Raw genomic sequence first — 15,082 nt, forward strand, 5'->3', positions numbered from 1 at the left:
TCAATTTATTGAGGCGCTGAAGCATGGTGGCAATCACGTTATTTCCGAGAACTTAAGGAACCTTTTTTGAAGTCTTAGCTAGAATGACGTGGCGTTGACGTTGTAGGGTATCAAGGCGGTCATAGACTTGAGAGTTGTTAATTAAGGAGACGGCAGTCAATAGCGTGAAGCTGAAATATCTAGCCACGTGGCGTGGCGTGCTATTTCTAAACGCAATCACCACCACCCATTATGATAAAAGCAAAAAACAATTAATGTCTGATTTTGGGAGGAATTCTAACTTCCCATGCCTACAAATATCCTCCAACAGTGGCACCTTAAGTTGACAATTTTATGTCTATTTTTTATAATATTTTTTATAATATTTTAAAATTTATTTTTAATATCATCACATAAAAATAATATAAAATACAAAAAATATTAATTTAAAATAAAAAATAAAAAAATTACACAAAAATAAATATTCTCTTAATTAATTCTTTAAAAAGATATTTTAATTTCTTGATTTCTAAGTAATGCAAAATAATTTTTTCTTTAATTATAGTGATGTTTTAAGTTCTCATATATTTGTGCACATACTCTATATATATTTTTTTATATGCATTAAAATTTTTCAACTTAATCTAAAATGGAATATATTTTTAGATATATATTCTAAATATTATTTAAATATATACATACTATTTTAGAGCTATCATTTGGGCTTGTGGTTAAATTTGTTTTTGAAATTTTTAAAATATTTTTGTTATTTTAGATGTATTCGATATTCTCATACTTTATATAATTTAATCATGCTAGAGTGATCAAAGCTGGAATAGCTCAGTTGGCTAGAGCAACATCTATACTTCTTCTTCCAAAAGAGACCCGAAACAAAGTCATAAAAAAACTACTATAGAATTCAGATTGGCATCAACGTTCAAAAGCAGCCACAAAAGTCAATCTGAATTGGAGGTGGCGTCAATTTAATGAGGCGCTGAAGCATGGTGGCAATCACGTTATTTCCGAGAACTTAAGGAACCTTTTTTGAAGTCTTAGCTAGAATGACGTGGCGTTGACGTTGTAGGGTATCAAGGCGGTCATAGACTTGAGAGTTGTTAATTAAGGAGACGGCAGTCAATAGCGTGAAGCTGAAATATCTAGCCACGTGGCGTGGCGTGCTATTTCTAAACGCAATCACCACCACCCATTATGATAAAAGCAAAAAACAATTAATGTCTGATTTTGGGAGGAATTCTAACTTCCCATGCCTACAAATATCCTCCAACAGTGGCACCTTAAGTTGACAATTTTATGTCTATTTTTTATAATATTTTTTATAATATTTTAAAATTTATTTTTAATATCATCACATAAAAATAATATAAAATACAAAAAATATTAATTTAAAATAAAAAATAAAAAAATTACACAAAAATAAATATTCTCTTAATTAATTCTTTAAAAAGATATTTTAATTTCTTGATTTCTAAGTAATGCAAAATAATTTTTTCTTTAATTATAGTGATGTTTTAAGTTCTCATATATTTGTGCACATACTCTATATATATTTGTGCACGCATACTCTATATATTTTTTTTTATATGCATTTAAATTTTTCAACTTAATGTAAAATGAAATATATTTTTAGATATATATTTTAACTATTATTTAAATAAATACTCACTATTTTAGAGGTATTATTGTTTATGAAATTTTTTAAATATTTTTGCTATTTGAGAGGTATTATTAAATATTTATATAATTTAATCAAACAAACGCTATCAAAGCTGGAATAGCTCAGTTGGTTAGAGCGTGTGGCTGTTAACCACAAGGTCGGAGGTTCAAGCCCTCCTTCTAGCGATTACGTGTTTTCCCCCCTTAAATATGTATTTTGATGAGCCAAATACTTGTACGGCTCCACTTTTATTAAAGTTTTTGTTATGAGTTCGTTCATACTCTTCATCTATATTAATCAATCATGTGAATTTGTTTAAAAAATGCCAATTTTCGAGTAATTAAATTTTAAAACGTATATGATTTTTTTTTAAAATAGAATATAAAATTTTAATATATTATCTCATCCATTGATAAAAATATTCTTAATTACACGGGAATTAATATTGAATTGTTCTTTAAAGGATATTAAAAGCAGGCCTTCCATATTGGTTTGGTACATTAAAAAAAAACTTTAAAATATTTTTAATTACCAAGTAAATCCTTTAAGAATTTAATACATTTTTCTAATAACAAACACTGTATTAATTCTTCACAAATAAATACATTAATTTGGATATAGATGGTATGTTTAACTTTGGAGATTCAATTGGGAAAAAAAAAGGATTTTTTTTATATATATTTATGCATGAAAATTAGTTAAAAGACATGTCGTAAAAGAAGGATCGTCTCAAGGGACAATTAGAATAATCTCATTAGATTGAATATTTCTCCAATTCATATTTAAGACTTTTGACTTTAGTTTCACCAAATATTATAGACAAGTTAGATGGACTGAGTGATTCAAATTGATTTTAGAACGGTTCAATTGCTGTCCTTTTTTCATTAGGTAGAAGTAGAAACTTACATATTTTTTAGATACTCGATACTCATTTAATATATTGTGGTTCAATCATGTTTTTGATTTTTTTTTGGTTTTAAATTAATTATTTTTAGTATTTTTGAATTATTTTAATATGTTGAAAATAAAAACAAAAAAAAAATACAGATTCAAAACTTTCTTTCAGAGAATTTCAATTTTTAAAAGTATATTATGAAAAGAGGAAGTTTAGTAGTCCTCAAATTTATAGTGATAATCAATTGAATACCAAATACAATTTTATAATCAAAAGGCAAGACTTTCGGTTTATGTCAAGAAACACATCAAGGTGTTATTAGGTCACCTAACCATCAATTACATGGTTAAAATAAAATAACAATAAAACTTATATATTCAGGGGCAGAGGTAACTATCTTTCCCTTAAACAGTGTTTAAGAATATGGTTAAAATTATATTTTTTAAAATTTATTTTTTTATATTTTAAAATTATTTTGATATGTTAATATAAAAAATAATTTTTTAAAAATAATTTTTTAAAAATATTATTTTAATATATTTTCAAGCCAAAAATACTTTAAACCATAACTACTATTATACTTTCTAAATAATTATAAATTTGAATTGGTTTTTTATATATATATATATAATTAATTTAGTCTTCTCAACCTGACATCATACTTCCCTCCAAACAAGAATATTTTATAAAGATGGAGAGTTTTTTTATAAAAATATTAGAATATCTTCCACAAATCAGAATGAGCTTATGCACACAATTAAATCAATCATCAAATTGACCTAACTTAGGTCGGCCCTTAGCAAACATGAATAGGAAGCTCAACTAACATAGAAAAGGTTGCAGAGGGCCATCAAAGTAATCACTTGGTACGCATCTTACACTTATGTCACTCTTACCTCTCATCATTATAGTATTTAACTAACATTTTAGTTGGGCAATAGTTCATGTGGATTGAATATAATGGCAACCGAAAGTGGGCATTGATTTTGATTCTTGAAAATGATGCTGACCTAAGATGTTTCCCCCTCTTTTATTTTTATTTTTTCTTAATTTTGGGTTCCTAAAGCAAAAGATATAAATGTTGGCTTCTCTTGTAGCTTCAGATGGAGGGCCTTTTTTTTTTCTAAAAGAACATGAAGGGGTTCTTTTGATCTATTAATATAAGATTATGGAACTTGTTCACTAGGTTACTTTAAGTATTTCTTAATGACTATGATAATTCATATGTTTATGTTATGCGTAGAAGTTCTCACATGGAAATGAAGTTGCTTTCATAATATTTTTTTAGAAATATTTAAATTATATAATTTTTAGTTTAAATATCTTGTTTAAAAATACATTTAAACCAAAATGATGTTGTTAGGATCTTAAGATATATATTGTAGATATTGTAGTTGCATAAGTGATCAGCAATAAAATCTTGAGAAAAAATAATAATTAATAATAATAATAAGAACAATAATAGTTAATTATGAAAGAGGTTTTTTGTATCTTAAAAATTTAAGTTATAATTTATATTTAAAGTTAATTATTTATGCTTTAATCTATAATCTTTTGGTTTGTTATGATTTTTTTCCCATTTGTTTCATTTTAGAAGGTTGAGTTATATATCTTTATTTTTTGCCATGTTCGAGAACATGGTTGAAACTGTGTTCCTTTAAAATTTAATTTTTTTTGCTAAAAATTAATCGTTCCTTTAAAATTTAAATTTTTTTGCTAAAAATTAATTTTTATATTTTCATATCATTTTGATATTCTGATCTCAAAAATAATTTTTATAAAAAAAACATTATTTTTATGTATTTCTATGCAAAAAGTACTTTAAACTGCAACCGCTACCACAATTCTAAATAGGCCCGTAAAATTATAATTTATCTTCCAAGACCTTTTTCCATACAATTTAGATGATTTTATGCATGTCATATATATGTTATTGATTTATATTTTCCAATGGGTGAATTATTGATTTGTTTATGACAATTTATGCTATCTTATTGGTATAACATGCTTTTAACTTATCTTGCTTATACTCTCAAAGATTTGCATCAAAGTTATTTGGTCGATTTTGTTTACATATATAGCTCGCATATACATTATTATTTATATGTACAAAAAGTTAATGCGATGAATAGATACGGTGTATAAAGTGTTATCTAAAAAGATTGGATTTTAAATGAGACTAGTTTTGTGATCCATCCAATCTTTCTTAGACTTAAATAGTGAAAGTATTATTCACACTATACTAGTTTTGTATTCGATATAATTTATAAGTTAAATAATGATAATTCAACAAATCACAATGAAAAACATAGAGCTCAACAAAGTAAATCAAGAAAGGGAATGACTGTTGATTTTATCTTGCATAGTTTAAACATTTTTATTTATTAAGTTGTTTTTTTACAAGTTTTTATTTTATTACTTGCTTACTTTTTAAACGAAGTATTTATTTATTAATATTACTGGTTATTTTTTTATACATGTTATATCATGTCATGTACTCCTTCTATTCAAGATTTGGTTATGTCAATTAATGTTGCTTTAACAAGTACTATTTTAATAATGAGGATTTCATCATCACTTTTTAAGATACAGAAATAAAAGATATTGTTCCATTTGACCATCTTGAACTTGGCAAAGTTCTTAAATGAGAAAGCACCAAAATCATCAGAAAAATAAATGTAACCTTACTACTATGACAGTTGTGGATGTATGGAATTATATTGATTTTGTATGCAAGAACTATTTCTTGAATTGATGGAAAAATATATTATATTATGTGTATAGCTCAACCAAGAGTTCAAAAGCTCTATAAGAAGCTTTAGAAATAATAATAAATAAAAAAACTATAAAGCTGAAGATAGTATAAAGAAATTCATAATTAATAAATTTTTAGATTTTAAGATGGTTGATTCAAGGACTATAATAAGTCAAGTTCAAGAGTTTTAGTTAGCATTGCTTGATATACATGCTGAAGGTATATCTATAATAGACTCCTTTCAAGTGGGTGTAATCATTGAAAAATTACCATAATTTTGGAAAGACTTCAAGAACTATTATAAATATAAATGCAATAAAATAATAATTGAAGATCTTATTTTAAGGTTGAAGATACAAAAGGACAATAAATTATTTGAAAGAAGAGCCAACTCTTTTGGAGCCCTAAAAGAAAATGTTGTGAAACAAACAATAAAGTTTTATATATATATATATAAAAAGCTTGTTGTGAAAAGAAAAAAGAAGTGACAAGAAGTTTAATAATAAATGCTTTATTCGCAACAAGATTGAGTATTTGACCACAAATTGTAGAAATAAAGGTCATTAAGGAAACCCTAAGAAAAGAATTGCTCAAGCTAATATTACTGAAGTTGATCACCTTGCTAGTGAAGTTTTAAAAATAAACATATCTTATGCTATTTTCAAAGTCAATTTAATTAAAAATCTTGAGCAATGACGGGTTGAAACTAGTGCTACAAGATATATATGTGCTGAAAATAAGATGTTTTCCACTTATAAAGAAAAGGGATGAAGAAAACCTATACATGAGAAACTCAAAAATGAGTGGCATAACCATTGTAACTAATGATAAGAACAATAACAAGATTGTTTCTTCTTTTTATTTGTTTGAATCTTAGAACACGTGGCATAGCAATGTAAGTTATGTGAAACCTAAAACCCTTTAAAAAAACCTTATCTCACATAGAAAAGAAATAAAACTTTTTTGGTGTTTATAAAATAGACTATTGAAGAGTTAAAATTGGATTCAAAAGGCACTTGAGCTTTTAGAGTGAGAGGTCCTTAGTAAAGTGGGCTTCAAGATTAAACTCATATGCACGTGCACTTTCAAGTCGAGCCTTGATTTTGGTTTATTGTAAAAACATATTTTGAACCACTAAAAAATATTTTTTATCAACTAAGATTTGAACACGAGTTTGGTCTATGAATAACTAGTTCTTCTGGCCCATATTTTGTTCAATCCAACTTGTGAATATTAACATTTTTTTTTCAGAAGCTTTTGTTACCGATCTTAAAAGTGTTTTTCTACTAAAAAAAATATTGATTTATGACTACTATTTTTAGATTTAATTCTTGTTTTATGACGGGTAATCAAATGTTGATAATGATAGAATTAATTTTAATTATTAACAAAAATTAATTTTATTACCTTTTAGATTCTAAAATATACTATAAAAATAATGGGTTAAAGGAAGAGCTTCCTATAATATATTTTAGATTTTTATATACCTTCTCATCTTATATTTCTACGGTTTTTTTATATATATATTTTTTATGCTTTGATTTTTCTCTCGGTGTTATGTCTAGAACAAAGTGGGGGACTTGTCCTTTTGGATTCAGAGTTTCTTTGTTTTTATCTTTCGTAACGTGAAAGATTTCATTCATCCATTAAAAAATCAGCTTAGAACAACAAAAGCTTTACAAGGAGAAATCATGAAAGCCAAATTTACAGGAAAGTAAAGAGCAAGCTAGTAAACTCAAAGTTCCATGTATTACTTAAAACCTAAAATCTTCTAAGCAAAGCAGGCTGGAAATATTATGTTTGAAGGAAAAAAATATTAATTAATGTGATAACACCAAGTCAGAAATATATCAAAAAAATAAAATAAGAAATATAAATTTTATCTTCTTTAAATATTCATGATTTTTTTTTTGGCATATTAGATAGATAATATTTGAAAAAGATATTGGTAACATTCTCATAAAGACCCATAATATTATTTAAGAACTATACCAAAATTAAAAAATAATTTAAATATCATGCTAGGTATTTTATTTATAGGGTATTTCAATAAAAATAAAAAAATATAAATTAAAAAAAACTTTGTTAATTGGTCTAAAAGATTAAGCCCGCACCCTTGGCCCAACAAAGAAAGGCCTGGCATGCACGGGCTTGTTAGACCAGAATCACACACCTAACCTCTTTTATTTTATTTTATGTTTAAGAATGAATACTATTTTACTAAAAAATTAAAAAACTGAAGAGAGAGCATGTTATTTGCTCGTTTTGTTTCCGACCACTAAAAAAATGGCTGGAAGGTTGGGTTAAGAAACTAGTTTTTAATATTTATTCACCTAAAAATACATAATAAATACTTTAAGAAACTTAACAAACCTATTTTAACCTTAAAATACTTGTAAATCAATTCAAAAATATAAAATTAAACTGAGAAAAATTCTTTCTTGACTTTGATCTATATTGGTTGGTGTTATGAAAGCTCAAAAACACCTTAATAACATTCTTCTCACTAGAGAAACCTATTAATATCAAAATTAAATCTTTTTTTTTTCAATAAAAAATAGTTAACCAACTACTTTCTCACCTCTTCCTATCTCCCGCCAACATCCCCTCTCCTCTGAAATTCCAAGGACTCAACATGAAACAAATATAAGGACAAGAATGAAAAAAAGTTAAACAATTCAAGGATCAAGGTGTACTTTTCCACACCTCATCAACAAAAAAAGAAAAGGGAAATTTTTTTCTATTTTAGATTTAATCCGTATTGCTTTATTTTTAAAAATTATAGATCTAAGTAAAACCAAAACCGAGCATCAATCTAGGGCATTTCTTGACAACGCACAAGCAATATAAAAAAATAACAATCAGGATTGAAACAAACTGCCAAGCACCTCTTGCAGAAAATTGTCCATTGAAACGAAGATTCCATCATCAAAGGTTAAGGGAGAATGAAACCACATAATGCATTCTGCATGGCTTCCAATTTATTAGATCCAGTGCTGGCAAGCTCCAGTTCTCACCTTGAATCACAGCGGGTAGCTTAGGGTAAACATTCTGTCCATTACCACCGAGTCCGCTATTTTGATCCCAAATCAGGATTGAAATCACTTGATCATAAGGTAGAAGATTGAAATTGAAAAAAAAAAAAAAAACCCCGGCACCCGATCCCAAATCAGGATTGAAATCACTTGATCATAAGGTAGAAGATTAAAATTGAAAAAAAAAAAAAAAAACCTCGGCAACCGAATAATTGCTAAAGAACCAGAAAAAGAAAAAAAAAAGGGACAAACCAGGCGAACTTTAGCAGTGAACAGTGCACTTGGATCTGCATGAACAGTGAAAGAAACAGTACAACCCCTTCTTATTTTAGTTTATGGTGTAATGTAATGTAATAATTTATAGTGTATTATCTCTCCCCATTCCAATTTGTTTGCTGTTAGCAGTTATTCTGCTAAAAAACCGACTGATAAAACTGTTTCCAGAAAATATGTAAAGAACCCCGCAACAGTTTATACCAGCCTGCTCTTCTTCATTCAAACAAACTGCCAAGCACTTCTTGCAGAAAATTGTCCATCGGAGCCAAGATTCCAGGAAACACAATCCATCATCAAAGGTTGAGGATGAACTAAACTACACAAAGCATTCTGCACTGCTTCCAGTTTATTAGATCCAGCTGCTGGCCAGCTCCACTTCTCACCTTGAATCGCAGCTGGTAGCTTAGTCTTACAGGGTAAACATTCTCTCCATTACCACTGGGTCCACTGTTTGATCCCAAATCAGACTCTGAGTTCAACAAGCTTCTCCAAGGAGCTGATAAGCACCAAAAGCTTCTGCCTGTTAAGAGATGTGCACAACACCAAGCCACCCAACGAGAACCTGCCAACAAGATTATGTTCCAAATTCCTCATGAAGCATGGAATGTTGCCCTCTTCATTTTTATGACACCAAGAATACTGTCCTAAACAACTTTTGCCCCCTTAGCAGTGTCATCTCTTCAGTTCCAAAAAAACGCATTGAACTTTTGCTCAATAGATATGATAAAAAAAGCAGGAAGAATGAACTTAACAGGCCAGTAGTTTTGAATAATGAAAATGGCAGGTAACAAACTGTAATCTTCTGGCAAAAGATAATAATTTAAATGCCTACTACTGCAATCTGTTGGTGATCTAATCAATGAGGGCTTTAGAATCATCATGACTCAATTTACAGAGAAGAGGATCTTCGAAATACTTGTCTGGTAACCTTCCCATTATAAACCAGTAGATTTGGGGACTGAGAGAGAATAAAATTATTGCATGGTGGAATTAACAGAGCTTCAATTGAACCTTCAGAGCATCATGAGGTTACCAGCAAAGCAAAGATGTCTAACAGAGATTTTCTTACACAATGGGTGGTTGAGAAGACACCACCAGGTTCATATAAAGCAACAATTTACCACCAGACGTCCACATCCTCCCAGCAGAACTCAGGAGCTCAACCAAGGCTACATTGTTTTCACTTATATGAACTATTTAGCAAGAGCATCAACAGTGCAATTAGCTGAATAGTATCTGACAGAATCAAGTACTCGGTTGAACAGACTTAAGCTGCATAACAGTAAGTGATGCTTCACAAGAAACTTAAGAGAGGCTCATCTGACCTCAAACTGGGATGCCTGCCCAGAACGCTATTACCAGGTTCAGGTTTCTGAACTCCCCTCTTGTGCATTGTTTTTCTCACTCTCATAGCTTCATTCCACCGTCCTGCACTAGCATACGTGTTTGCAAGAAGAACGTAGTCACTGCTGTGATCTGGTTCCAATTCCAAAAGTTGTTTCCTAACCTGCTTCCCGAGTTCAACATTTCCGTGCAACCTACAAGCAGCCAACAATGTTCTCCACACAATAGCATTGCACTGCATTGGCATATTACTTATTAATCGATAAGCCTCCTCAACGAAACCAGCTCGACCCAAAATATCCACCATGCACCCATAGTGCTTTATTGTTGGTTGGATATGGTACTCTTTCTTCATAATATCAAAAAATCTCCATCCTTTATCAACCATCCCTCCATGGCTGCAAGCAGACAAAACCACCAAGAAAGTAATATCATCTGGTGCCCAGAGCTTTTGTTCTAGCATATTGGAAAAGAGAACCAATGCCTCATTTGCATAGCCATGACTTGCTAGTCCAAAAATCATCGTATTCCATGTTACTGTATTCTTCTTGTTCATCCCATTGAATATCTCAAACGCTTCTTCAAGTGCTCCACACTTCGCATACATATCAAGGAGTGAATTATTAACCTCTGTAATACACCCATGACCAGTATTGCTAATACAAGAATGAACCCATCTCCCAAAATCTAACGCACCCAATGCAGAACACGCGGAGAGGATCACAACGAATGTGGCCTCGTCAGGCTCTATGCCGAATTTCAACATCCTTGAGAACATGTCAAGTGCTTCATTGAACTTACCGCAAGAGACATGACAATCAATTATAATATTCCATGCCACTAATTCTGGGTTGGGAATTTCTTCAAACAGTTGGCGGGATGCTTCTATATCCTTAAACGTGCCATACATATGAACAAGGGTGTTCCTAACAAAGACATGTGAATTAAGCCCACGTTTCAATGTGCTGCAATGGATTAGTCTCCCTAACAAAACCAACCCTAACTGGCCACAAACCTTTAGCAAGAATGAGAAAGTGAAGCTGTCTGACACTAAACCTCTCTCTTGCATTCTTTTATAGTAATCAAAAGCTTTTCGAGGGTCATTAGCCTTGCCAAAACCCCTAATCATCGTATTAAAAATAAAAGCATCCGGGTCACCAATCTTTTCAAAAACTGAAACAGCATAGTTCATATCTCCATGCTCTGCAGCAGCACAAAACACAATGACCTTGCCCACAACAAAACGGCTCTGCTCAAAGCCAAGTTGGATTATACGGGCATGAATTTGCTTCAAATCTTTCATACAAGAGCAGTTCTTCAAAAAGGATATGACAGTTTCTTCCTTTGATATGGAAACAGTATTAATGGTTGAAATACGTGAACGAAAGGAACCCAATTGCAGGGCCTTCAAGCTCGATTTTAAGCGGCAAAGGTAGTTAATGATCATGGTAAAACAGTTGAAATTTAAGAAGACATGAATGATGAATATTCTGATGAACCAAAAGTTAGCTTCCAATTCTTCAAATGCAAATAAATTGCTTATAAGGTTAGTTACGAATTGCAGGTGGCATGGAGGGCTTGCCTTTAACTGATCCAAAAGATGAACTCGAGCCTCACTCACCAACCCGAAAGTACCACTAGCTGTTAAACCATAACAGAGCTAGCTTTGGAGACCAAGTTCTGTATAAAATCAGACTTGTTTGTCCAGCCTAACACTTCGGATACTGTAAGAACTTCAAAATTAAACATGCTTATGCTATAATACTATTAGTATGGTAAATTTTCTGGAATTACTATACATTCTAATTCATATGCAAATAGATGATCATTAGTAGAAATTTAAGTTGATGAACTTTCCCTCGTGATTTGATTCTTGAGAGCGACCATTCATCTTCCGAGAGCGACCTTAATGAATATATCTGAAATATATATTAAAAAAAAGAGAAAAACTTGTTTGTTTAAATGAATTTTTGATGATAAAAAATAAAAATATTGATGCGTGACGTGGAACACCGATATTTCTATCCGTATTCGAGTACAGTGGGGAAATTTTGGCTTCCTTTCTCTGTCTGCTTTATCTCTTTTTTTAATGGAGTTTTTAGTCTTTTGGTCATCTTGTGGGATGGGCCCGGTGAATTTTGAGATGAGTTTTGTCTGTATTTTCTTTGATTCTCAGACATCAGGATCGGCATAGGATTCCTTGTTGGCCTGTGTTGTATACCGTGTGTTCAGTAATTATAGGGTCCGTTTGTTTTGCAGAAAACTTCTTTTGTTTTTTTTTTTTTTAAAAAAGGTTATTTCCTATTATGTGAATGGTTTTTGAATGGTGATAATAATAAAATAAAAAAAATGATTATATTTATAATGATAATATTAATAACAGTAATAATAATAATATTTATGATAATGATTTTAATAATATTAATTGATGATAATTGTGAAAATAGTGATAAAATGATGTTTGTAATTATAATTACTTTGGCAAAAAAGTAGTGGTAGCAGCTATGATTGATGTGATAATAATAATGATAATAATAGTGTAATATTACTTTAGCGGTGGCAATTGTTGTGATGGTAATACTAGTGTAAGAGTAATAATAGTGATTATAAACATATTAATAAAATGGTGGTTGTATTGATAACCAAGTGATGGTTGTGGTGGATAATAATTTGAAAGACATGGTACATATAATAACAAAGATGAAGAGACTAATTAATAGATAGAGTAGCGTAAAACCACATATTAGTTTGGTATCTTCTTTATTAGCTTAGAGGTTGAATTTGAAGATAGAGAGGGCTACCAAGTCAATGTTCTTTGTGCATGCTTAGGCCTAACCACATAAAGCTAAGAAAGAGATGTCTATTGTGGGGAAGGTATAACTACTTCACAACCTATGTGTAATCATGATATAAAATGTTCAAGTGCTCGGATAGTGAATTCTTTTCTTCTCATTGTCTAAATAAGAGAACAATGATTATGAAGCATGATAAGATTGAATTTGAAAGTAACAAATCTAATGTGGATGAGATGCCACCTTTAAATGATTGTGGTAATGTGGAGATTACATATCTTGTGTGAGGGGGAGGCCTTGGTTATAAGACAAGTTCTAAATGCACAAGTTAAAAAGAATAATGTAGATCAATAAAAAGAGAACATCTTCCATACTGGATGTCACATCTAAAACTAGGTATGTAACATGATAATTAATGGAGGTAGTTGTGCCAATTTAACTAGTACTACTCTTGTTAAAAAATTAAATTTGAATATTGTGAAGCATCTTAAGTTAAAAAATTAAATTTGAATATTGTGAAGTATCTTAAGCCCTATAGATTGCAGTGGTTGAATGAATGTGTTGATATGAAAACCACTAAACAGGCGCTAATTTCTTTTGCTATTAGTAAATATTTTGATGAGGTTACGTGTGATGTGGTTCTAATACATGCTAGTCACTTACTTTTGTGGCGCTCAAGGTAGTTTGATAGAAAGACCACTCATAATAGATTTAGAAATTGATACACTATTGTAGAAGATGATAAACTATCACTCTTATACATCTATTTTCAAAACAAGTGTATAATGATCAATTAAAATTGAAAAAAAATATAGGGTTAGAGAGAGAAAATTCATGTAAGGATAATGGTGAAAGAAGGTCATTAAATTTAACTAATTCTAAATCAATAACTAAACCGGTTGAGAGTAGAAATAAAACCCGATGAGTAAAAAAAGTAAGTGTGAATGATAATCATTATATGAAAAAATTAAGAAAACAACTAAATTTTTATGCAAGAGAAGGTGATATCAAATTTGTGTTTTATACTAATAAGCCAATAATTTTCAGTTTTGTAAAAGCTAAAAAAAATGAGTTAAAAGCTAATAACACCTATTGTAGATAATTTTCAAGTTATTCCCAGTATCAAATAGAGAAGTAGATTTATTAGTATATATATCTTGTAAAATTAAACCAATGAAATTTGAAAAGACTAATTTTGTTGTAATATAATTTTGTAATTATATTGTGTTTATCTATCAAATTTAATTATGAATGTTGTAATTAAGAAAGTTGTTTCTTTTATATGTATTCATAAATTGTGATAATTTTGAAGGTTCATCCATTTAAGATTTTGATTCACTTTTAGTTGTAATTTAAAATATGTTACTAAATTTTATTGCATGAATGTTGAAGAAAATGAATGTTGGTGTGATGATTAAATTATGGGAGTTCTAGATGGTGGGACAAGTGATATTTAGACTGTTAGCAAGTTGTTATATTGGATCAATAATTTTGTATTGAAAATATAGAAAAAATCCTGCTTAATTTTCAGTAGAAATAATAACAACAACAACAACAACAATAATAATAATTTATATTAATTCAAGAAAATTGAGATTGTTATAGAATAAATGTATTTTATTTCATTTGTTCAACATGAACAATATAATAGTTATAAATATTACCATCAAATACATTTAATTAGCTAGGAATAAAAATTTTACACTTACAAAGCTAACTTTGATGTAATGATTCTTAATGTAAACTCTTTGTGACTTATCTTTCATTTTCTTTATTTCATCAAATATTAACTCAACATCATAAGCGTCATTTCTCCCTTCTATGGTTAATTCAATTTTATTTATAAGTTTTTACCAATCAATGAAGATATTGTTGTATGACCTATAACTATATCTCTATAATAACTTATTTTTACTACCGTTTATTTTCAATCTCTGACAATTGTTCTTTTCTCACTTTTCATGCCCTTTTGTATTATTGTTGAACTTTAGTTCATAAAAGTTGTTGTGAGTTTATAATATGCGTGCTTGTTGTGCTAAAATATTTGGCCATATGTGTGCCTTCAAATTTTATAGCATTGTGAATTTTAAGAGATATGTTTACTGGAATTGTTGTGAAAAAAATAAGAATATATTATTGTTAAGTTGTAATATAAGGGAAAGAATGAGAAGAATACGATGGTGATTTTTTGTGCTCAAATGATGTGTTTATATTGATAATGTGGCTATAATTTTTTGTTGTCAAGAATGATTGCTTGTGGAAAATGATGGTTAGGATTCAGGTTAAAAATATGTAAATGATGCTATTTTAATGACTAGTTTTTTTTTTAAT

The 15,082-nt window shown here is 29.6% G+C and overlaps 1 protein-coding gene and 1 non-coding gene across 2 annotated transcripts; one reads left to right on the forward strand and one right to left on the reverse strand.

Annotated features, from left to right (window-relative positions):
- The first annotated feature begins 1,765 nt into the window (after positions 1–1,765).
- On the forward strand, positions 1,766–1,839 carry TRNAN-GUU (transfer RNA asparagine (anticodon GUU)). The gene has a single exon. It is a non-coding gene; the product is annotated as a tRNA-Asn (tRNA).
- Positions 1,840–8,696: 6,857 nt separating this feature from the next.
- Positions 8,697–11,762, reverse strand: LOC105133316 (pentatricopeptide repeat-containing protein At4g21065-like). Its single transcript, XM_011037257.1, has one exon. It carries the CDS (start codon positions 11,404–11,406, stop codon positions 9,910–9,912), a length of 1,497 nt encoding a protein of 498 aa, XP_011035559.1. The 5' UTR covers positions 11,407–11,762; the 3' UTR covers positions 8,697–9,909.
- Positions 11,763–15,082: the final 3,320 nt, after the last annotated feature.

The sequence above is a fragment of the Populus euphratica genome, unplaced genomic scaffold (genome assembly GCF_000495115.2).
Source record: "Populus euphratica unplaced genomic scaffold, PopEup_1.0 scaffold114.1, whole genome shotgun sequence".
NCBI lineage: Eukaryota > Viridiplantae > Streptophyta > Magnoliopsida > Malpighiales > Salicaceae > Populus > Populus euphratica.

Coding starts and splice junctions, on each gene's coding strand:
- LOC105133316 (XM_011037257.1), bottom strand. CDS start 11,406: ATGATCATTAACTACCTTTGCCGCTTAAAATCGAGCTTGAAGGCCCTG.